General features: G+C 67.4%; 2 protein-coding genes across 9 annotated transcripts; one reads left to right on the top strand and one right to left on the bottom strand.

Moving 5' to 3' along the window:
• The first annotated feature begins 200 nt into the window (after positions 1-200).
• Positions 201-13,895, top strand: ROBO3 (roundabout guidance receptor 3). Its single transcript, XM_068916798.1, has 25 exons — positions 201-411; positions 4,154-4,480; positions 5,193-5,350; positions 5,433-5,553; positions 5,643-5,781; positions 6,802-6,929; positions 7,041-7,165; positions 7,258-7,429; positions 7,801-8,006; positions 8,380-8,464; positions 8,533-8,686; positions 8,782-9,076; positions 9,153-9,375; positions 9,453-9,565; positions 9,638-9,812; positions 10,621-10,800; positions 10,897-10,911; positions 10,989-11,031; positions 11,108-11,334; positions 11,419-11,557; positions 11,632-11,838; positions 12,843-13,063; positions 13,144-13,251; positions 13,336-13,460; positions 13,534-13,895. The coding sequence occupies exons 1-25, from the start codon at positions 261-263 to the stop codon at positions 13,543-13,545; spliced, it is 3,849 nt and encodes a 1,282-aa protein (XP_068772899.1). The 5' UTR covers positions 201-260; the 3' UTR covers positions 13,546-13,895.
• On the bottom strand, positions 13,589-21,583 carry ROBO4 (roundabout guidance receptor 4). Of its 8 annotated transcripts, none has more exons than XM_068916805.1 (19): positions 21,192-21,582; positions 20,504-20,794; positions 19,799-20,113; positions 19,570-19,727; positions 19,359-19,479; positions 19,121-19,259; positions 18,907-19,034; positions 18,191-18,306; positions 17,857-18,076; positions 17,619-17,740; positions 16,678-16,849; positions 16,455-16,601; positions 16,312-16,354; positions 16,114-16,226; positions 15,500-15,649; positions 15,240-15,354; positions 14,634-15,124; positions 14,377-14,547; positions 13,589-14,185 (listed from the first exon to the last, which is right to left on the bottom strand). In XM_068916805.1, the coding sequence occupies exons 1-19, from the start codon at positions 21,340-21,342 to the stop codon at positions 14,070-14,072; spliced, it is 3,279 nt and encodes a 1,092-aa protein (XP_068772906.1). In that variant the 5' UTR covers positions 21,343-21,582; the 3' UTR covers positions 13,589-14,069. The 8 variants fall into 8 exon arrangements, with proteins under 8 accessions (XP_068772906.1, XP_068772903.1, XP_068772901.1 ...); XM_068916803.1 differs by having other exon boundaries at positions 13,939-14,185; positions 14,377-14,550; positions 18,191-18,324; positions 21,192-21,583; XM_068916804.1 differs by having other exon boundaries at positions 13,939-14,185; positions 14,377-14,550.
• Between the last annotated feature and the right edge of the window lie 47 nt (positions 21,584-21,630).

Raw genomic sequence — 21,630 nt, forward strand, 5'->3', positions numbered from 1 at the left:
ATTGCCCCCCGCAGGGGTGCCCCCTCCCCTCCCCTCCGCCCTCTGCCCCCGCCGCTCCCCCCCCCCCCCCCCCCCCCCCCGCTCCGCGCTGGCCGCGCCCCCGCTCGCCGCCGGCCCCGGAGGCGGCGCCGCGGGCCGAGCCGAGCTGAGCCGGGCCGAGCCGAGCCGAGCCGAGCCGAGCCGAGCCGAGCCGAGCCGAGCCGAGCCGGGCAGCGCAGCGCAGCGCGGCGGCGCCGGGCAGCGGGCGGCGCGGAGCCACCATGCTGCGCTACCTGCTCAAGACGCTGCTGCAGATGAACCTCTTCGCCGACTCGCTGGCGGCCGAGATGTCCAACTCCTCCGAGCTGCTGCTCGGCCTCAACGCCAGCCTGGCCGCCCTCGACCTGCGCAACCTCACCGCGCCGCTCGACGGTACGCGCCCGCCGCCCCCCGAGCCTGCCGGCAGCCCCCAGCCGGCTCCGGCCCGGGGTCCCCCCCGGCCGGCTCCGGCCCCATCTTCCCGAGCCGGGTCCAGCCCCAACTTCCCGAGCCGGGAGGGTTTAGCCGCACGTCGGGGCCAGCCCCAACTTCCCGAGCCGGGTCCAGTCCCATCTTCCCGAGCCAGGAGGGTTTAGCCCCACGTCTGGTCCAGCCTCAACTTCCCGAGCCGGGAGGGTTTAGCCCCACGTCGGGGCCAGCCCCAACTTCCCGAGCCGGGTGTAACCCCAACTTCCCGAGTCGGGTCCAACCCCAACTTCCCAAGCCGGATCCAACCCCAACTTCCCGAGCCGGGTCCAACCCCAACTTCCCAAGCCGGGTCCAACCCCAACTTCCCGAGCCGGGTCCAACCCCAACTTCCCAAGCCGGGTCCAACCCCAACTTCCCGAGCCGGGTCCAACCCCAACTTCCCGAGCCGGGTCCAACCCCAACTTCCCGAGCCGGGGGGGTTTAGCCTCACGTCGGATCCAGCTTCATCTTCCCGAGCCGGGTCCAGCCCCAACTTCCCGGTCCTGCCTTCCCGAGCTGGGACGGTTTTAGCCCCACGTCGGATCCAGCCTCATCTTCCCGAGCCGGGTCCAGCCCCGCGTTTCCGAGCCGGGGGTGTAGCCCCATGTCGGGTTCAGCCCTAACTTCCCCAGCCGGGGGGGTTAGCCCCGAGCCGGGCCAGTCCCATGTTTCCCACCCGTGTCCGTAGCACGGAGCCGCGGACAGCCTCGTCTTCCCGAGCTGGCCGGCAGTGCCGAGCCGGCGGGCAGCTCCGAGCCGGGTCCAGCTCCGTCTTCCCGAGCTGGATCCAGCCCCAACTTCTCCAGTCCGGGGGGTTTTAGCCCCACGCCGGGGCCAGCCCCATCTTCTCGAGGCGAGTCCAGCCCCCGGATTCCGATCTGGGGGAGTTTAGCCCCACGTCGGGGCTAAACTCGGGTTCAGCCCTAACTTCCCGAGCTGGATCCAGCCCCAACTTCCCCAGCCGGGGGGGTTAGCCCCGAGCCGGGCCAGTCCCGTGTTTCCCACCCGTGAGGTAGCACGGAGCCGGATCCAGCCCCAACTTCCCGAGCTTGCTGGCAGCCCTGAACCGCGTCCCTCCCCGTGTTTCCGAGCCGGGGGGCAGCCTGGCGCTTTCAGGGTGCGAGGGGGCCACCCCTGCTCCCCACCGGAGGAGGGAGGGTGCTGCCACGGCACGGGGAGGGCGGTGAGCCTGGCAACGGGGTGATGCCCTAACTCCCTCCCCTCCCCACACCCCACTTTCGGGGGAAAAGCCGGGGAGCCCCCTGCTAGCTGCGAAGTGAGGGGGACCGTCCAACTCGGAGGCTGCATTTTGAGCACTTCTGGAGCTCATCGTGCCTCCTTTAGTCTCTTCCCGAACTTGAATTTTACCCTAAATTCAGGTGCTCAATCACGGGGGAGGAGGGAGGATCGCAGCCCCCAAACCCTCCCCCCTTGCCCAGCCACCAGCAGCCCCCATCCACTCCGGCTGGCCAGGTGCTGGCGCAGGAGCTGGGCACCCGAGGGGGCACCCGCTTGTCCCAATTAGCCGCTGGGTTCAGCTGTGGCCCCGGCCGTGCCCAGCTGCGGTGGGGGAACGCGAGGCCAGCAGTGCCTCGGACCCGCCGCTGTCCCGCTCCGAGCGTCCCCAAGCCGCGGGGGGAATCGCCGCCCGGGTACCACGCAGCATCCCGAGGATGCTGCCTCCATGGCAACCGCATCCCTCCCGCAGCGGAGAGATGCTCCTGGCAGTCTCCATCCCCACAGACCCTAAATCGCAGTGGCCGGCCACAGCTTTGGGGTCGTTCATCCAGGCGAGGTGGCCGTGGGGAGAAGCAGGGGGGCCGAAGCCCAGTGGGGAAGAGGATGGGGATGAAGACGGGGATGGGGTGCACGGCCTGCCACATCTCCTGCTGGCATGAACTTTCCCGTGCTGTGTGCCGAGCGCTTTCTTAATGAGCTGCCGGGCGCCCTGCGGTGCCAGGGCTGGCAGGGGGTGAGGGGGGTTTCCCCGTCCCTGCGGCCACCCACTGTCCCCGCGGCCACCTGTGGCCTGACGTGGGAAAGCTTATTTGGGGTTGGGCCATCCTGCGGCGCCAAATCGGGGCTGGGGGGGTGATGGCTGTGATCCATCGACTCCGGGAGCTGGGTTTGGGGGGGGACACTAGGGGGTTGGGGACAGCAGTGCTGGGCAGGTGGCAGTGGCTCCCTGGGTGCTGGCGGGTGCTGGGGGTCCGGCACCGGGAAAGGGACCGTCCCGTGCGTCGCGGGTGCGTGCATGCCTGTGCCTGGGTACACGCGTGTCCCCAGAGGTGGGACATGTGCGTGTGTGCGCGGGCACGCGTGTGCCTGTGCGTGTGCCCGGCAGCCGGTCCCTGGCACGACAGTGACGCTCAGCGCCCGCAGGCCGAACTGCAGGACCGGCGCGGGGACACGCGCCGTGGGTGGCGCTGGGGACGGGATGGGCGGTGACACAGGTGGCACTGGGGAATGTGATGGGCCATGCGGTGGGTGGCGCTGGGGAGCTGGGGACATGAGGGAGCGTGCCGTGGGTGGCACTTGGGATATGCCACGCTATGCTGTGGTGGCACTGGGGACACAACGGACCATGCCATGGGTGTACTGGGGACAGGATGGACCATGCCGTGGTGGCTCTGGGGACATGATGGACCATGTCGTGGTGACACTGCTGACAGGATGGACCATGCCATGAGTGGCAGTGGGGACACGATGGACCATGCTATGGGTGGCACTGGGGACATGATGGACCATGTCATGGTGGCTGTGGGGACATGATAGACCATGTCTTGGTGGCCCTGGCAGCACGATGACTTATTTGCTGTCTCCTGACTGCAAAACCTTAATGTCTGCTGCGGGGCAGGAACGGTGCTCTGACAACGGGTTATTTTCAGAGAAAACGATCCAGAGCAATGCTGCTAAAAATGGGTGGGAAGAGCCACAGAAGGGAATTGGTGTAAAAAAACCCTAAACCTCCCCCCAAAAAACCCCAAAGGGCCGTTTCGACCTGCTCTCGGCTCCAGGGCTCCCAGCTGCAGGGCGCCTTGCAGCCGGCCAACGTTACCGACGGGTTGCCAAAGCGAGGCGCTGCTCGCCTGGAGGGCGATATCTGCAGGGGCAAAAAGTTAACGTCTGGCTTGGAAACCTCCCGAATCCCCGAAAACGCAGCTCCCCGGGGCTGTAAAACTTGGGACGTGGCTTTTCTTTAACCTCCAGTTTAATTGCCTGGCGTGGGAGGGTGGAGCGCCAGTTTGGGGATGGGGTGCTGAGACCGGGCCGTGTTGTGATGCTGGTGATGGGTGTGTGTTTGCAGGGTGCCGTTCAGCCAAAACCCTGGGGTGGCAGACAGGGTGTTGTCCCCCCCCAAAAAGGGCCCCGGCCCCCCCCTTCCTTCTCCTCCCCACCCCAGGGTCCCCCTCTTCCCTCTCCCCCCCACGTAAGGACCCTGGGGGGCTGCAGCGCAGCGTGGGGGGCCCTGGCCCTGACCCCAGCAGCGAGGCCGCCCGCAGTGCCCCACCGGGCTGAGGCCCGGCCACACTTCATCTTACCTCCTGGCGTCCACCCCGCCGAGGCGCCCCCCCGCCCCTTCCCAACCCCGTGCTGCAGACCACCGCCGGGTGCCACCTCCCGCACCCCCAGCACCCACCCTGCCGCCTCGCCCCCCCCACGCCAGGCTCCCAGCCGGCGCCGGAGGACGCGGCGCCCCGCATCGTGGAGCACCCGGCCGACCTCATCGTCCCCAAGGGCGAGGCGGCCACGCTCAGCTGCAAGGCGGAGGGCCGCCCCACGCCCGCCGTCGAGTGGTACAAGGACGGCGAGCGGGTGGAGACGGACCGCGAAGACCCCCGCTCGCACCGCACCCTCCTGCCCGGCGGCTCCCTCTTCTTCCTCCGCGTCGTGCACGGCCGCAGGAGCAAGCCCGACGAGGGCGTCTACGCCTGCGTGGCCAGGAACTACCTGGGCGAAGCCACCAGCAGGAACGCCTCCCTCGAAGTGGCCGGTTAGTCCCCCCTCCCCGTTGGGCAGGCCTGAGGCCACGGTGATGGGCCTGCCGCTCCGGGAGCTGCGACAGGTACCGATTCGGTTCAGCGGGGCTTTCGCCCGCCGGGACGGCAACTTCCCCTCCCGGGCTTGGCCGGTGGGGGCTGATCCTGCCCGGTGCCCTTTTGCCCCTACCACCTCCCCGGGGAGCCCGAGGGGCCCAGGCGTCCTGGCTTCCTGGGTGCTGCTCCCTCGTCCCCCCGCCGCGGCTCTCGGGGGCGCCGAGTCAGTCCTGCTCAGTCCTGGGTCTCTTAAGGACGAGGGTCGGGGTCAGATGCGGGGCTGATTCAGGATTTTAGTATCAAATTGGGAATTCGGAGTGCCTTGGAAACCTCAAATGGCCTTTTTATAGCCCAATCCTGCCCCGGAGAGGCCGTGCCAGTGGGGAGCAGACGGAAAATCTCCTTGCCAAGGGTTTACGGGACCCACGTTGGGTTAAAGTGTCCGGATTTGACATGTTTCCCCCCTGCAGCATCCCCGCCGTGGTTTTTCAGGGCTTTGCAAGGGAGCCAGCTTGCTTAACGCCCCTCGGTTACGCGTGCCATTGCTTAAGGCGGCATCGTCAGGGCTTATTGCGCCTTACGGGGCGATAATCTCCCTGCTTGCGCTCGGCTCCGAGAGGAGGGGGGTTCCCGGGGAAATCGCAGCCCCCTGCCTTCCCTGCCCGGCAGTGCTGCGGGACGATTTCCGCCAGGCGCCTGGCGACGTGGTGGTGGCGGCGGGCGAGCCGGCCGTCCTGGAGTGCGTCCCTCCCCGCGGCCACCCCGAGCCCAGCGTCTCCTGGAAGAAAAACGGCGCCCGGCTCAGCGACAGGGACGAGCGCATCACGGTGAGGCACCGGGGTGGGGGGGGGGTTCGTGCCCCCCGCCGCCACCCCTCCCCATTACCCTCCCTCTCCTCCCTCCTGGCAGATCCGAGGCGGGAAGCTGATGATGGCCAGCACGCGCAAAAGCGACGCCGGCGCCTACGTCTGCGTGGCCACCAACATGGTGGGGGAGCGGGACAGCGAGCCGGCCGAGCTGGTGGTCCTCGGTGCGTGGGGAAGGGGCTGGCAGCGGGGCGGGGGGGGAACGCCGGCGCAGGCGGGTCCCTTGGCGGGGCTCACGGAGGCCTCCCCGCAGAGCGCCCCGTCTTCAGCAAGCGGCCGCTCAGCCGGGCCGTGCTGGCCGAGGCGACGGTGGAGTTCGCCTGCGAGGTGCTGGGCGACCCGCCGCCTGCCGCCCGCTGGCGCAAGGACGATGGTGAGCTGCCGCCGGGAAGGTAAGGAGAGGGGGCTGGGTCGGGGGGGACGCCGGCATGGAGGTTGCTGCATGGCGGTGTCCACGCTGCAGCTGGCATCCTTGTCACATGCCGGCATCTGTGCTGCATCCGGCATCTGTGCTGCATCCAGCATCCGTGCTGCATCCGGCATCCATGCTGCAGCTGACATCCGTGCTGCATCCATCATCCGTGCTGCAGCTGGCATCTGTGCTGCATCCAGCATCCACATTGCATCCAGCATCCTTGCCGAATGGCAGTGTCTGTGCTGCATGCAGCATCTGTGCTGTATCCAATGTCTGTGCTGCAGCCAGCATCCGTGCTGCCAGCCAGCACCCTTGCTGCGTCCAGCATCCTTGCCAAATGGCAGTGTCCGTGCCACATCTGGCACCCTTGCTGCACACAGCATCCTTGCTGCATGCTGGCATCCTTACTGCACGCAGTATCCATGCTGCATCCAGCATCCTTGTGGTGTGCTGGCACCCCTGCTGCATGCCAGCATCCACGCTGCAGCTGGCACCCTTACCTGGTGCCGGTGTCCTTGCCGTGTGCCAACATCCATGCTGCATCCCACATCTGTGCCGTGTGCTGGCATCCTCACTGCATCCAGCATCCTTGTCACGTGCCGGCATCCTTGCTGCATCCAGCATCTGTGCCGCATTCGGCATCTTTGCTGTGTGCCAGCATCCGTGCTGTTGCACCGGGCATCCTTACCACATGCCAGCATCCGGGCTGCATCCAGCATCCTTGCTGCCTCCAGCGTTTATGCTGCATCCAGCACCCATGCTACACCCAGCATCCTTGCCATGTGCAAGCATCCATGCCACATCTGGCATCCTCGCCGTTTGCTGGCACCCGTGCCGCAGCCAGCATCCTTGCTGCCTTCCGGCATCCTCACCTGGTGCCAGCACCCCCGCGGCGTCCCGGCGTCTGTGCCACCCTTGACATCCCAACGTCGTGCTGGCATCTCCGGGGCGCGCTGGGCGCCGGCGTTGTGGGCTCGCGGGGCCTCTCTTGCTGCAGGTGGGAGGTGCGGGACGACAACGTGCTGCGCATCAGCCGGGTGACGGCAGCGGACGAGGGCACCTACACCTGCGTGGCCGAGAACAGCGTGGGCAGGGCGGAGGCCTCGGCCACCCTCAGCGTGCACGGTGAGGAGCCGCCGTGGCACCTTCGCCGCCAACCTGCCCCCCCTGCTCCGAGCTGCTTATGCCTTTTCCTTTGCTTTTTTGCTTTTGCCCCTTTTTTCCCCTTCACTCCAGTCCCCCCGCAGCTGGTGACGGGACCTCGCAACCAGACCGTAGCCCAGGGCCAGACAGCGACTTTCCAGTGCGAGACCAAGGGCAACCCGCCGCCAGCTGTGTTTTGGCAGAAGGAAGGCAGCCAGGTAGGGCAGCGCGGCCCGCCAGCCTCTCCAGGGCGCCTCCGCTTTTCCCTTGGCTTTCCGAGGCTTTTTTTTTCCCCTGCCTTTCCCGTCAGATCCTGCTGTTCCCCAGCCAGCCCCCACAGCCGGCGGGCCGCTTCTCGGTGGCCCCCAGCGGCGAGATGACCATCGCAGACGTGCAGGCGGCCGACGCCGGGTACTACATGTGCCAGGCCATCAGCGTGGCTGGCAGTGTCCTGGCTAAGGCACTGCTGGAGGTGGAGGACGGTAGGTCCTTCTTCCTCCTCCTCTTCCTCTCTGGTGGCGAGGCCGGGAAGTGCGGGAAAAATCAGTGCAGTCTCACTCAGAGCATCCCCGTGGGGCAATCCCTTCCTCTTCCTCCTCTTCATCCCTGTGGCAGCAAGACCAGGCGGCGTGGGAAAAATCAGTGCTGCCTCACTCAGAGCATCCCTGTGAGGTGATCCCTTCCTTCCTCCTCCTCCTCTTCCTCCCCATCACAGCGAGGCCGGGCAGGGTGGGAAAAAATCAGTGCAGCCTCACTTGGAGCATCCCTGTGGGGTGATCCCTTCCTTCCTCCTCCTCCTTTTCCTCTTCCTCACGATGGGGACCGGGTGACAGTGGCTTTCCCCACTCCGCAGCCACCGCCGAGCGCCTGCCGCCCATCATCCACCAGGGCCCCGGCAACCAGACGCTGCCGGCGGCGGCCACGGCGCAGCTGCCGTGCCGTGTGGCCGGCAACCCCCTGCCCAGCGTCCGCTGGCTCAAGGACGGCTGGGCGGTGGTGGGCGCTGAGCCCCGCGCCACCCTCCTGGAGAACGGCACCCTGCAGATCACCGGCCTCCGGGTGAGCCCCCAAAATCCTCCTGCAGAGTCTCATTGCCTCCTTCCACTGCTGGGGCTGCAGATGGCCCAGAACGGGGCTGCTAAAGTGCATTTGGGTGCTGGCGCGGTCCATCTCCCACCTGCAGGCTGTGCATGCACGGTGAGGTTTGGGAACCGGGAAAAACCATTAAGGCAGAGGTTTTGCGGGAATTACTTATGCCTTTAGCTTAAAACTTGATGCAGCAGTGGGGGGTTAATGCAGCGGGCGCATCCCGGCGGGCGAAGCACCCGTCTCGCGTGACTTAACGGGCGCCTGGGGAGCGCGGGGAAAAAAAACCAAAAAGGCTTGAAGGCGACAGGGTTTCGCTGTGCTGTCCGCCACGGGCGCATTGCAGGTGTCGGACTCGGGGCAGTACGAGTGCGTGGCAGCCAGCTCGGCGGGCGAGACGCGCTGGAGCGGGGCCCTGCGGGTGCAGGAAGGTGAGCGACGCGGCAGCGGGTCGCCCCGCCGGGTCCGGGCGGATGCTCAGCTGCTCGGTCGCCTGCAGGCGCCGGCGGGGCGTCCGCCGAACCCGGTGTCCTACCTGGGCCGCCCTCGGCGCCCCGCGTCACCGGCGTCACCGAGAGCAGCGTCACCCTGGCGTGGGAAAGCAGCCGGCAGAGCGCTGCCGCCGTCACCTCCTACGTCGTCGAGGCTTTCAGGTACGGTGCCAAACACCGGCTCGGGGCCGAGCTGGGGGGGGTCTGCGCCCGCGGCGGCTTCACCCCCGGCCGCGCTCCCCTCCCCTCTCCGGCAGCCCGTCCGCCGGCGGCACGTGGCGCACGGTGGCGGCCGACGTGGCGGCGGCGCCGCACACGGTGAGCGGCCTCCAGCCCGGCGCCGTCTACCTCTTCCTGGTGCGGGCGGCCAACGCTTTCGGCCTCAGCGACCCCAGCGCCGTATCGGAGCCCGTGCGCACGCCCGGCGCCGCCGGCGTCACCCTCGCTTCGCCCGCCGCCCCCCGCCCGCCCCGCCGCGACCTGGCCCCGCTGGCCGTGCGCCTGCACGAGCCCGTCGTCCTGCCGCCCGGCGCCGTCCGCCTCACCTGGACCGTGAGTTGGGGGCGGCAGCGGCGGGCACCGCGGCGTGGCACCGGCCGCCCCTTCCCTCGCCCGCTTTTTCCCGCAGGTGGACGGCCCGGCGGCGCTGCTGCAGGGCTACCGGGTGCTGTACCGGCGGCGCGGCGGCGACGGCGCCTGGCACGCGCGGGAAGTGGCGGGTGCCGGGCAGCGCGGCGCCGTGCTCGGCGACCTGCGCCCCGGCCAGGAGTACGAGGTCAAGGTCCGGCCCGTTTCGCAGCGGCTGCAAGGCGCCGACAGCGCCGTCCGCCCCGTCCGCGCGCCCGAGGCAGGTGGGTGGCTCGGCGGCGCTCAGCATCCCCCCTCCCTGGCAGCGCCGGCCGCGCTCAGCCCCGCGTCTCCCTCGCAGCGCCCGGCGCGCCGCCCCGAGCCGTCCGCGCGGCCCCGCTGGGCGCCGGCGTCACCATCTCCTGGGAGCCGCCGCCGGCCGGCGAGCAGAACGGCGTCATCCGTCGCTACTGGGTAAGGCCGGGGGCGCGGCGGTGGCCTCGGGGGCCGCCGGCGCCCCGTCGTGACCTGGCCCCGTGACCGCAGGTTTGGTGCTTGGGCAACGAGAGCCGCTTCGACCTCAACGCCAGCGTGGAGGGCACGGCGCTGGCGGCGGTGCTGCGCGGGCTGGTGCCCGGCGTGCCCTACCGCGTCCAGGTGGCCGCCGCCACCGCTGCCGGCGTCGGCGTCCGCAGCCCACCCGTCCCCGTCCGCATCGGTGAGTGGCTGCCGGCCGCCTGCCTGCGCCGCGGGATGGCCTGCCTGTGCCGGTTGTGCCAGCTATGCCGGTTGTGCATCCTGTGATGGTTGTGCACCCTGCGCCGGTTGTGCACCCTGTGATGGTTGTGCAATCGTGCTGGCCATGCATCCCATGCCAGTTGTGCATCCCATGCCAGTTGTGCACCCTGCGCTGGTTGTGCATCCTGTGATGGTTGTGCAATCCGTGCTGGCCGTGCATCCCATGCTGGTTGTGCATCCCGTGCCAGCTGTGCATCCCGTGCCAGTTGTGCATCTCTGCCAGTTGTGAACCGTGTGCCAATTGTGCATCCCATGGCGGTTGTGCACCCTGTGCCAGTTGCATATTCTGTGACAGTTGTGCAGTCCATGCTGGCTGTGCATGCCGTGCCAGTTGTGCACCCTGCGCTGGTTGTGCATTCTGTGATGGCTGTGCAATTTGTGCTGGCTGTGCACCCTGTGCTGGTGGTGCATCCTGTGCTGGTTGTGCATCCCAAACCAGTTGTGCACCCTGTGCTAGTTGTGCAGTCCATGCTGGTTGCGCATCCCATGCTGGTGGTTCATCCCATGCCGGTTGCGCACCCTGCACTGGTTGTTCATCCTGTGCCGGTTGTGCATCCCGTGTCGGTTGTGCATCCCAAACCAGCTGTGCACCCCATTGCGCACCCTGCACCGGCCACACACCCCATGCTAGTCGTGCACCCTGTGCCGGCTGTGCACCCTGTGCTGGTTGCGCACCGCGCGCCGCCCGCGCACCCGCTGTTTTGCCCCCCTCGCAGCCCCGGCGGCGGAGCGGGACGCGGCCCCGGTGGGACGGGGCGCCGGGGGCAGCCTGACGGAGCGCGTGGCGGCGATGGCCAAGCAGCCGGCCTTCATCGCCGGCCTCGGCGGTGCCGCCTGGGTCATCCTCATGGCCTTCAGCCTCTGGATCTACCTGCGCCGCAAAAAGAAGAAGGAGCTGAGCCACTTTGCGGGTAGGGGGGCAGCGGGGAAAGAGATGGAAAAAAAATGCACCCGGGGATGGTGGGACACCATCCATTTTTTTTCTGTTTCCTCCTTTTTTTTGGCAGCCTACATGCCCACAGGTGAGGCTGGCAGCCCGCGCCGGCCCGGCCCGCCGCTCGCCGCGCCGCCCTCACCCGCCTCCGTGTCTCCCCCGCAGCCGCCTTCCCGCGCGCCGAGGGCCCCGGGCGCCGCGGCCCCAGGTAACGCCGTGGCTCCCCTCGCCGCGCCGGCCGGGTGCCCCCCGCGCACCCCGTCCCCACCGGCATCTCCTTGCAGAGCCGGCGCCGGCGCCTACCCTTGGCTGGCGGATTCGTGGCCGGTCCCCGGCGCCCGGCGCCTGGATGCCGCCGCCGAGAGATGCCGGGACGGCGAGGCGGCCGGTTGGGAGAAATTCGGGCCGGCCGAAGCCGCGAGGACGTTCGCCCGGCCCTTCTCGCCGCGCGCCGCCGAGCCCGGCGACGGCCGCTGGGACATCCCAGAGGGTCCCTCCGGCACCCACCACGGTAGGGAGGCGCCGTGGCTGGGGGGCACCCTGGGGTGCCCTGGCCGCGGTGCACCCCGAATCCCCGCATCCTTCCTCTCCGCAGCGAAAGCGATGGGCAAAGCAGTGAAAACACCGGTGCTCAACTGGCCGGAACTGCTGCCCCCACCGCCCTCGGCCAGCGAGCTGAGCCAGTATGAGGAGGAAGAGGAGGAGGAAGATGAAGACGAAGAGCTGGCTGGCAGGTGAGTGGCAGGGGGCCGGGCTGGGGCTGGCGCGGCGCCCGCTGAGGCACCCACCCCGTGCCGTCCCCGCGCAGCTCGGGGCTGGAGGACTGGTGCCCGCCGCTGCCCGAGCGCATGGGAGACGCCGCCGAGGAGGAAGGCTCGCCACTGGCCGCCCCCTCGCCTGCCGGCTCCTATGGGCACCAGTCCACCGCCACGCTGACGCCTTCGCCCCGCGATGAAAGCCGCGCCGCCGACTACATCCCCCGGCTCCGCGACTTGGATGGCCACCACCTGCCCCGGTAGGAGATGCCTGGTGCCATGGCAGTAAGGCTGTGCCATGGCAGGCTAGCCACGCTACCCTGATCCAGCTGTGCTGTCACAGCCCAGCTGTGCTGTCGCGGTCTGGCCATGCCATCGTCAGCCAGCTGTGCCATTGGGGTCCAGCCGTGCCACCACAGCCTGGCCATGTCATTGTGATCTGGCCATGACATTGGGATGTGGCAGCGCTGTCATGATCCAGCTGGGCCATCGTAGTCCAGCTGTGCCATTGCAGTGTGGCCGTGCTGTCACGATCCAGCTGTGCTATCACGATTTAGCTGTGCCATCGCGATCTGGCCGTGCCATTGCGATCCAGCTGTGTGGTCACGAGCAGGCTGTGCCATTGCAATCTGGTAGAGCCTCTGCAATCCAGCTGTGCCGTTGTGACCTGGCTTTGCCATCATAATCCAGCTGTGTAACCCTGAGTCAGCCATTGGGACCTGACAGTGTTATTGTGGCGCAGCTGTGCAGTCATGATCCAGCTGTGCCACTGCCATCCATCTGTGCCACTGCAACCCAGCTATATCATTACCATGCAGCTGTGCCACCAGGATCTCACAGTGCGACTGTGATCCAGCTGTGCAGGCACGATCCAGCCGTGCCATCTCTGGCAGTGCCATTGTCACCCAGCAGTGCTATCGTGATCCAGCTGTGCCACTGCAGTCCAGCTGTATCTTTATGATCCAGCTGTGCCATCTCTATCTGGCCATGCTGTTGCGATCCAGCTGTGCCGTTGCGGTCTGGCAGTGCCATTGTCATCCAGCTGGGCTATTGTCATCCAGCTGTGCCCTCCTGGCCTGGCCATGCTGTCACCATCCTGCTCTTGTGGTCCAGCTGTGCTAGCATGATCCAGCTGTGCGCTCGCAGTCCAGCCTTGCTGATTCCGGCACGGCACGCGGGAGATGCCAGCATGGCTGTGGTGCTCCCGCTTTGCCCAGCGCCGGCTCCTTCCTGCCCGGCTTCACCTCCCTCTCCTGTTTGCCAGGTGGCCACCAAACGGCACGGGCACCCTGCCACGGGCACTGAGCCCCGGTACCGGCACCGAGGACGACGCCGAGGGCCCTGCACCCAGATCCCGGCGCAATCCCGGCCACGACGGCATCCGTTCTCCTGGCCTCGGCAAGCGCCAGGGCTGCACCGGTCCAGCATCGAAACATCGCCCAAAGCCCAAAGCCGGCCGCTACCGGTGGGAGCAGCAGCCGGCAGGTGAGCGGGGCCGAGGATGAGGCTGGTGGCTGCTCGCTGAGGCTGAAGGCGCTGGCGCTCACCTCTCCGCTCCGCCACAGACCTGCCGCCACCGCCGCTGCCGCCGCCGCAGGCTGAGGACCATGGTGTCCCCCGCCTGGGGGCCGCCACCGCCTCGCTGGAGCGCCGCCCCGCGCTGGACCATGACGGTAATCCCACTAAAATAGCTGAATCTGTTGTTTCCCCCCTGGCACGGACGTGCAAAGCCCCAAACCGTCTCCCTTCCCTTGCAGACATCATCCCCTATGGCAAACCCACCTTCCTCGCCCGAGGTGGCAGCAGCGCCTCGTCCCGCGGCTCGACGGGCTCCCGAGGCCACAGCTCGGGGCGCAGCCGGACGCCGGGGGACCGCGGCGAGGTGACGGGGCGCGGGGCAGGCACCAGCACACTGCCGCCGCCACGCTCACCTGTCTTTTCCTTCCCCTCTGCAGGAGACGAGATGAAGGCGACGGCGCTGGAGCCGCGCACAGCACGAGCCAGTGTGGGAATGGGGCCACGAGGGGATGATTTTTAATTCATGACCGGCCTCGCCGAGAGCTCGGTCCCTTGTATATAGGTTTTTGCAGAGCCGGTGGGTGTAGTTAGGTGGGTGAGGGAGGGATGAGGATGGTCTGGAGCTATGAGGATGCTCAGGAGCGACGAGGATGCTCGGGAGCGATGAGGATGCTCGGGAGGGATGCGGATGCTTGCTGGGGAGGGATGCCCGCCCAGCTCAGCACCGCCTTTTTGTCTGCTTTTTGCTAGCAGAAAAATCCTTTTGTAAAATGACCAATAAACTCATTTGTTAAGCAGAGCCGAGCAGCTCGGGGGCCCTGTGTCGCAGCGCACACTGGCTCTCTGTTTCGGCCGGGAAACGGCTCTTTATTTCCAAGCCGCACGTGGGTTAGTACGCGGGAAAACACAGTGGGATTAGTAGTGGCTGAGGAAACTCGAGGTGGAGTGAGTCCGTGCCATGGTGCCAGCTGTGTTACATCCTCCGCACTGGTGTCCCTCTGCTCCTCTCCCTCCTGGGCCCAGCGACGGCGTGCGGGGCCCCAAGCGATGGCATGGCCCAGGGGCTGCCAGCCACCAGCCCGTGGGAACCTGGAAGGAAAGGATTTTTGGGATGCTGTGTGACCCTGGGGGGAATGGTGGCATGTCACTGAGGGGTGGCTGGCATAGGGTAGTGGATCCCTGATGGCTGTTGGGGTCCCAAATTCAGCCCAACCCCAGAGAGACTGATGGGTGCCCATCAGCCTGGCCTCAGGGCGCTGCCGTGCCCAGCCATTGCTTACCGTGCCAGGGATGTGGGAGGGCCCAGGCTGGGCTTGGTGCTGCCTCGTCCTCCTCCGGCTTCGCCCTCCAGCCTGACTCGGCCTCCAGCCCCGCCATCCAGCCCCAGGAGGGCTGCGGCGGGCCCTCGAGGAAGAGGAGCCCCTCTGAGGGCGAGGAAGGCGGCGAGAAACCTGCTGGGAAAACGCCGTGTCTCAGCCCGTCTGCCCTCAAAATTTCCCCGGTGGGGTGCCTCCCTGCCTGGCTGGGAAGTGCTCACCCGTGTAGAGCCCGCCATCGTCATCGTCACGGCCGAGGCTGAAGCAGAGGCTGTCGACGGCCAGGGCCAGGGCGCGGGCGAAGTCGGCGTCGGCGAGGAAGGAGCCGTCAGAGGAGCTCACCAGGCTGCAGCGGGCGCTGGCGAAGTTTTCCTCCGAGACGGAGCCCCAGCCGTTGAGCAGCGAGCCCGCTGCTGTCCGCTCTTCCTCCTCCTCCTCTTCCTCCTCCTCGGGGTCGCCCAGCTCGGAGGCCGGCGGCCCGCAGATGTAGCCGTAGGTGTGCGGTGGGGAGAAGGGCCGCGGTGGGCTGCGGAGAGACGGCTCGCGCCGCGGCCCGCTCCCGCCCCGCCGCCCTGCGTTCGGTGGCTGGGAAGGAGCATCCTCGGCCCGCTCCAGGGACTCGGCCACCCGCTCCGGCGTCAGGACGCTGTCACCGTCATCGCTGAGCGACGGTGACGGTGAGAGGCGGCCACCGCCTGCTGGCCCTGGGGACCTGTGGGCGCAGTGGGAAAATCCTGACTCTGGTTCCCGTGCTGTGGCCGGCGCGGGAACGCTGAACGCGGCCGTGCCGTGGTGCCCGCTGCCCCGACTTGGGTGGGGACACTCACCGGGCTGGTGGGTGCCAGGCACGGGGTGGCCCCCCGGGACCAGGGGAGCCCAGCGAGGCGCTGCAATGCTGCAGTTTTGGGGAGCTGAAAGCCGGTGGCAGGTTCGGGTCTCCTCCTTGCAGGAGATGGAGGTGGCATGGTCACTGCGGACGTCCCCACCCTCGAGGGCACCTTGCCCCCCCGCTGCTGGGGTGACTCTGTGCGGCTGTGGGCACACACCTTTGGGTGCTCCCTGCCAACTCCCCCCTCACCCCACTCACCTTGCTCTCTGGCTGCCAGCCCTGGCTGGCCCCCATGGTGGCTGGGGGGGTCAGGGCAGCTTCTGGCCTCTGCGGGTGGCAGGTCCCCACGGAGGGTGCTGGGATCGGGGGGCACAGGGGCACTTCGGCTCGGCTGCTCCAAGGTCAGGGCTGGTGGGGCAAGAAGAACAGGACCAGGCACCCACGGGCACCGGACCCCCTTTCCTGGTGAGGGGCCACGGGGGCAACCCTCATGCTCCCCTCCATCCTCGGGGGCATCCCACCCCAGCTCCCTGCTGCCAGCGGAGTTGGTCCCATGGCACTGGGTGAGAGTCCCACAGCAGCAGATGGCAGTCCCATGGCACTAGGTGGAGGTCCCAGGTGCCCTCTGTGGGTCCCGTGGCAGTGGGTGGGGGTCCCAGGCACCCTCTGTGGATCCCTCAGCACCACAGTAGGTGTCCCAGGCACCCAGGATGGGAGGTCCTACAGCACTAAGGAGAGGCACCAAACCCCCTGGGTCCTATGGCGTCACGGCGGGGAGGGGGGTCACAGACCCCTGTGCACATACCACCATGCTGGGTGGGGGTCCCAGGCTCTGTGAGGGCTCGCAGGCCCTCAGGGCTGGGGGGACTCACTGGTGTCACTCCAGAGGAGGTGGCTGCTGAGGCTGCTGCTGCTGCCGAGGGTTTTGGAGCCCGAGGTGGATTTCCAGGTATCTGAGAGCCAGGGAGAGTCGCCGGCGTCCAGCCTGCGGAGCCAAGGCGCCGTCAAGGTGTCACTCCCACCACCCCAGGGTGCTTGATCCCGGCCACTGGCCCCCTCTTCTCGCTCACCTCTGCCGGGCCACCGTGTCCTCACTGGTGCAGTGGCACAGACCTGCAGAGATGGGCACAGTGGTGACTCCTGGGTGGCATGTGGTGGGCACTGAGCTGGGGGGGTCCCTGCTGCTGCTGGCAAACCCATCCCCTCTGCTCACCTTTGCCGTGGGGGCTGCTGGCGCGGCGCTGGCACAGGTAGACCAGGAAGGCCAGGAGGGTCACCCAGAGCAGGGCACCAGCACCGGCGATGATGGCGGCCAAGGGCAGTGCCTCCGGGCCCCGTGCCATCACCTCCAGGAGTGGCTCTGCGGAGGCCACAGTGTTACCCCGCCAGGATGTGATGGTGCGGAGAGATCCCTTTCCTTACACCCCATCACCTACCCAGGATGCCACAAGTGGCATTGCTGGGGACCCCCAGCCCCGCGCCATTGAAAGCTGCCACCTGGATGCAGTATGTGGCCCCGGGGCCCAGGAGGAAGGTCTCCAGGCGGTGGGTGCCTCCGTCTACTGTCCTGTTGGTGTGGTGGTGAGAGCCGTTGCCCAGGGACCAAACCTACGAGGCACGGAGAGGAAGCTAGCATCCCCCCTCACTCGTGTCCCACAACAGCACATAGGTGCATGCATGGGTGTCCCCTTGGATAACCTCCCTCCCACCTTGGATGGATTCTCTTGGATGGACCCTTTCTGATGGATCCTCCTTGGATGGATCCCTTTGGGTAGACCCTCCTTGGATGGATCACCTTGGATGGATCCCCTGGGATAGACATCCCCTTGGAGAGACCTCTTGGATGCCCCCCCCACCTTGCATGGATCCTTGGATGGACCTCCTCAGTTGACTCCCCTTGGATGAACCCTTTCGTTAGATTCCACATGGATGGACCTCTTGAACGGATCCCTCTTGGATAGACCCTTCCTTGAACTGACCCCTCTGGATGGACTCCTTGGATGCCAACCCCCTTGGACTTCCTTGGACTTCCCTGGACTTCCCTGGATGGACTCTGTGGATGGACCGCCCCTTAGAAGGACCTCCTCGGATGGACCTCCTTAGAAAGACCTCCTTGGATGCCCTTCTTTGGATGGACCCCTCCTGGATGGATCCCTTGGATGGGCCTTTTCAGATCGACCCCTTTGCATTGATCACCTTAGATGGATCTCTTAGGATGTATCCCATGGCATGGGCCCCTTGAATGGATGCTTTGGATGAATCCCTCTTGGATAGACCCTCTCTTGGGTGGAATGCCTTGGATAGACCTGCCTGGATGGGCCTCCTTGAATGGACCTCCTTTGTTAGCAGCCCCTTGGTGCCCCCTGGTGCCCCTAACCTTGTAGCCACGGATGATGCCATTGTGGGCGTCGGGAGGAGGCGGCTCCCAGCTCACAACCACAGTGCCGTTCCCCATCTCAGCCTGTCCCACGGTGACATGTTGGGGTGCTGCACTCGGCGCTGCCAAGACAGTGAGGCTGAGACCTCCCACGGCCTCCAGCTGGCCCCTGTGCCCTTGGCATCCTGTTGGGTGAGGGGTGCCCCCAGATCCTTGTGTGCCACATGCCCAGAGCTACCTTCCTCAGGGATCCAGAGGTGCCTGGTGTTGCTGTCCAAGCCCTGGGCTCCTCTGGCGTAAGGCCGGACCTTGAACTCATACTTGTAGCCCCTCTTGAGCGCAGGGATGATGGCGCTGAGCTCCCTGCCCACATCGTGCTGGGCCCAGGTGGTGCTGGCAGGGAGCAGGCAGCGGTACAGCACCGTGTAGCCCTCCGGCGCTGGTGCTGGCGTCAGCACCTGGAGGCAAAGGGAAGAGGCATAGCAGCACAGAGCCGGGGGAACGGGGACGCTGGGTGGCTCCAGCCCTGTCTGTTCCCCCTTCACCCCGTCACATCGCAGCAGTGCACCAACCCGCCAGTGGAGTTGGACGGCGGCCGCAGAGGGGAGTGTGGTGCTGTTGTCCAGGTGCAGCCGCACGGCCAGCAGGTCCTGTGGCACAGCCTCCTGCCTGTCTGTCTCCGGGAGGTCTGTGGGCAGAGGAAGGGCTAACGGCAGTGGCGGGTAAGGTATTGGGCTGCTGTCATCAGCCCAGGCACCCACCTGAGGTAACCTTGCCTGGAGACCCAGATGTCTCCTTAGATGAATCCCCTTGGATGAACCCCCTGTGATAGCCCTCTTGCATGGACCCCTTAGATGGACCACCCTGCTCGATGGTGGAGACCGTTTGATGGATCCCCTTGGGTAGGTCTCCCTTTTATGGACCCCACCCCTGGATGAACCCATCTTGGATGGACCGGCTTGGGTGAAACCCCTTCAGATGGCCCCCCTTGGATGGCCCCCCTCTAGGATGGCCACTCCTTAGGTGAATGCTCCTTAGACGGACCCTCTTGGATGAATCCCCCTTGGATGGACCCCCTTTGGATGGATCCCTCTAGGATGGACACTCCCCGCCCCTACATGGATACCCTTGGGTGGGCCAGCTTGGGTGGAGTGCCTTTAGATGGACCCCCCCTTTAGATGGACCCTCTTGGATGGCCCTCCCTTAGATGGACCACCCTGGGCAGACCCCTGCAGACAGATCCCGGTGGATAGACCCCCCCCCGAGGCAGGCGGGCGCCGCCGCTTACCCTCCACGCGGAGGACAGCCGTGGCGGCCACGGTGCCCAGCTGGCTCTGGGCTGTGCAGACGTAGGTGCCTGAGTCGGCGGGCGACACGGCGTAGAGGCGCAGCGTGTGCTCCCGGTCCACCTCGTGCCTGGGGACACGCGCATGCTCCCGTCAGCACGGCGGCGGTGGCGGGGGCACGAGGACCGTGGTGTCCCCCCCTTGCCCGGCACCTACCTGCCCCAGGGCAGGTCCCCGCGCTCCTTGTGCCACTGCACCCAGGGCAGCGGGTCACCCTGGGTGCCGCAGACCAGCTCCACGGTGCTGCCGGCGACCGCCGCCGTGTCGCTGGGGGGCTGCACGATGGCCGGCTTCTCTGGGGACAACGTGGGTGCGAGGGCTGAGATGACACCTGGCGCCCCCGGATGGCACCCCGAAACCCCCCCGCATCCCTTCGGCTGTCCCTTCCGCTCACCCAGGACGGAGACCAGCGCCGGGCGGCTCTCCCGCTCGCCCGCCGCGTTGGTGGCCACGCACACGTAGGCGCCCGAGTCGCTGCGCCGCGCCTGGGCCACCCGCAGCTTCCCGCGGGACACCTGCGCGGCACAGAGAGGCGGTCAGGGCTGTCGCACCCCTCTGCACCCTCCCGCCCCAAAAAAAACCTGGCGCCCCGTGCCCGCGCTCACCTCGTAGCGCCCCGTCGCCAAATCTAGGGCGACGCCGTCCTTCCTCCAGGTGACGTCGGGCTCGGGGTGCCCCGAGGGGGGCACGCAGTGCAGCTCCAGCGCTTGCCCCGCCGTGGCCACCAAGTCGCCAGGCTGCAGGCGGAAATTTTCCCGCAGGGCTGCGAGAGGGAGACGCGTCGGGAAGTGTCGCCCGCGGCGCCCGTTTCGGGGCAGCGGCGGAGGTGCTTACCGGCGACGGAGAGCGTGGCGTTCCTGCTGGTGGCCGTGCCCAGGCGGTTGGTGGCCACGCAAGTGTAGACGCCCTCGTCGGCGCGCCGGTCGAGGCGGAGGAAGAAGAGGGAGCCGCCGGGCAGCAGGGTGCGGGGGGACCCGGGGTCGCCCCGGTTCGCCCCCACGGGCTGGCCGTCGCGGTACCAGGTGACGACGGGCGCCGGCACGCCGGCCACCCGGCACCGCAGCGTGGCCGGTTGGTCCCCGGGCGCCGCCAGGTCGGCCGGGTGCTCCACGATGTGGGGTGCCGCCTCCCCGGCCTGGGGCTGGCAGCCTGCGGGGTGTGCGGCGAGCGTGTCAGTTCTCAGCAGCACCGCGTTTTTTTTTTTTTTTTTTTTTTTTTGCCTGGCATAATTCGGCGCCCAGCCGGGTGCTTTCTCCCGGCAGGACAGCGTGGATATTGCCCCCCCCACCCCCGACCACAGCCTCACTTGCACCCATTTTTGAGCCAGCTCCACTGCAAAACCCCCGTGCTATGCTACCACCATCCACATCCGCCGGTGCACCCTCCTGGTGCAGCAGGGAGCAAAGGGCGAAGCCGGCTGCTCCAGGGGCAGAGTTAAGGGGATTTTGCACCATCGAAATTCAGAGCTCCTGGTGGTGGCCGCCCCTCTCCCAAATCCGGGGCTCCTGCTCCCGTTTTGTCCCCGCTGGGTGCACTCACCTGCCAGGCCCAGCAAGGTGGCGCAGAGCCCCAGCCCCAGCGCCGCAGCCCAGCCGCCCGCCATGCCTGCCCCGCGGGCGTCCCGCCGAGCGGCAGCCGCCGACGCCGACCTTCCTGCTTCCTCCCGGAGCCGCGGGGCCGGATCCGAGCCCTCCCCGGCGCTGAGCCCGGCCAAGGACAGCCGCTGCTTAACCTGCCTTCTGCAGCATCCGTCTGCCGCCCCCAAATTCCCTGTGGGTCTCCCAAAAAACGCGCCGGGTCCGCCCCGACTTGCTGCGGCACCCCGCTCGCCTGCCCCGAATTAAAAGAGGGTTTAAAAGCCACGCGAAGGGAAACCCCCCTCCGCGCAACCCCGCGGGCCGGCTCGCCGGCGCGGTGACAATAGCCGGACGCGGGGGCAGGAAGCGCCAGGATGGACGCAAACAGCTTGGAGGGGCCGGGGCAGTGGCTGCCCTGCCGGGGGGCACCCTGGGGCCCGCGGCGCCCGGATGGAGCACGGCGACGTGAGCGGCTTTGATTTGGGGTGCCAGGTGGCCTAGGCGGCGCACGGCGCTCGCGGCTGCTGCGCCCCGCGGCGCGCAGGGCGTGCATGTCCCGTGTCCCGCGGCGCAGAGAACATGCACGCTCCGTCCCGCGCCCCCCCCACCCCGTCCCCGGTGCACGCAGCCGCCCACGGCCCGCCGCTCACCTCTGCGGTGCTCCCCTCCTGCCCGCGGCCCAGCGGTGCCCACGGCGGGGAGGATTGGAAAATCGCTTTCCGTTAGTTCACTGTTTTGCCCCTGAAAAAACCCTTTTTTTTTTTTCTCCAGCCCGTGTTTTTGGGGAGCACCAGTTCCCATTGATTTAATGAATGCAATTAGCTCCCCTGGGTGAAGGCATTCATCCTCCGTGCTGGAGGATGCTGCACGCGGCGACTCCGCAGGAGACAGGGCGAGGACTGTCCCCTCTGGGAAACAGCTTTAGGCAAAAAAGCTGCTGGAGCTGCCCCCACCCCAGCAGGGAGCAGCACTCTGCGAAGCCATCAGTAGGGACCAGAGTGAACAGCCCATCCGTTCTCAGCTGTCCCCCCTCCTCTCAGAGGCCCTGTGCACCTGTCCCCCCGCTGGGGCACCCGAGCCCCCTCTGCA

The sequence above is a fragment of the Struthio camelus genome, chromosome 22, assembly GCF_040807025.1.
Source record: "Struthio camelus isolate bStrCam1 chromosome 22, bStrCam1.hap1, whole genome shotgun sequence".
In the NCBI taxonomy this organism is placed as follows: domain Eukaryota; kingdom Metazoa; phylum Chordata; class Aves; order Struthioniformes; family Struthionidae; genus Struthio; species Struthio camelus.

Coding starts and splice junctions, on each gene's coding strand:
- ROBO3 (XM_068916798.1), top strand. CDS start 261: ATGCTGCGCTACCTGCTCAAGACGCTGCTGCAGATGAACCTCTTCGCC. Junction 8,687..8,781: donor TACGTCGTCGAGGCTTTCAG/GTACGGTGCCAA, acceptor CCTCTCCGGCAG/CCCGTCCGCCGGCGGCACGT. Junction 9,566..9,637: donor GCGTCATCCGTCGCTACTGG/GTAAGGCCGGGG, acceptor CCGTGACCGCAG/GTTTGGTGCTTGGGCAACGA.
- ROBO4 (XM_068916799.1), bottom strand. CDS start 21,094: ATGCACGCCCTGCGCGCCGCGGGGCGCAGCAGCCGCGAGCGCCGTGCG. Junction 18,325..18,906: donor GGCTGTCCTCCGCGTGGAGG/GTAAGCGGCGGC, acceptor CACTGCCGTTAG/CCCTTCCTCTGCCCACAGAC. Junction 16,602..16,677: donor TGCCACTTGTGGCATCCTGG/GTAGGTGATGGG, acceptor TGGCCTCCGCAG/AGCCACTCCTGGAGGTGATG.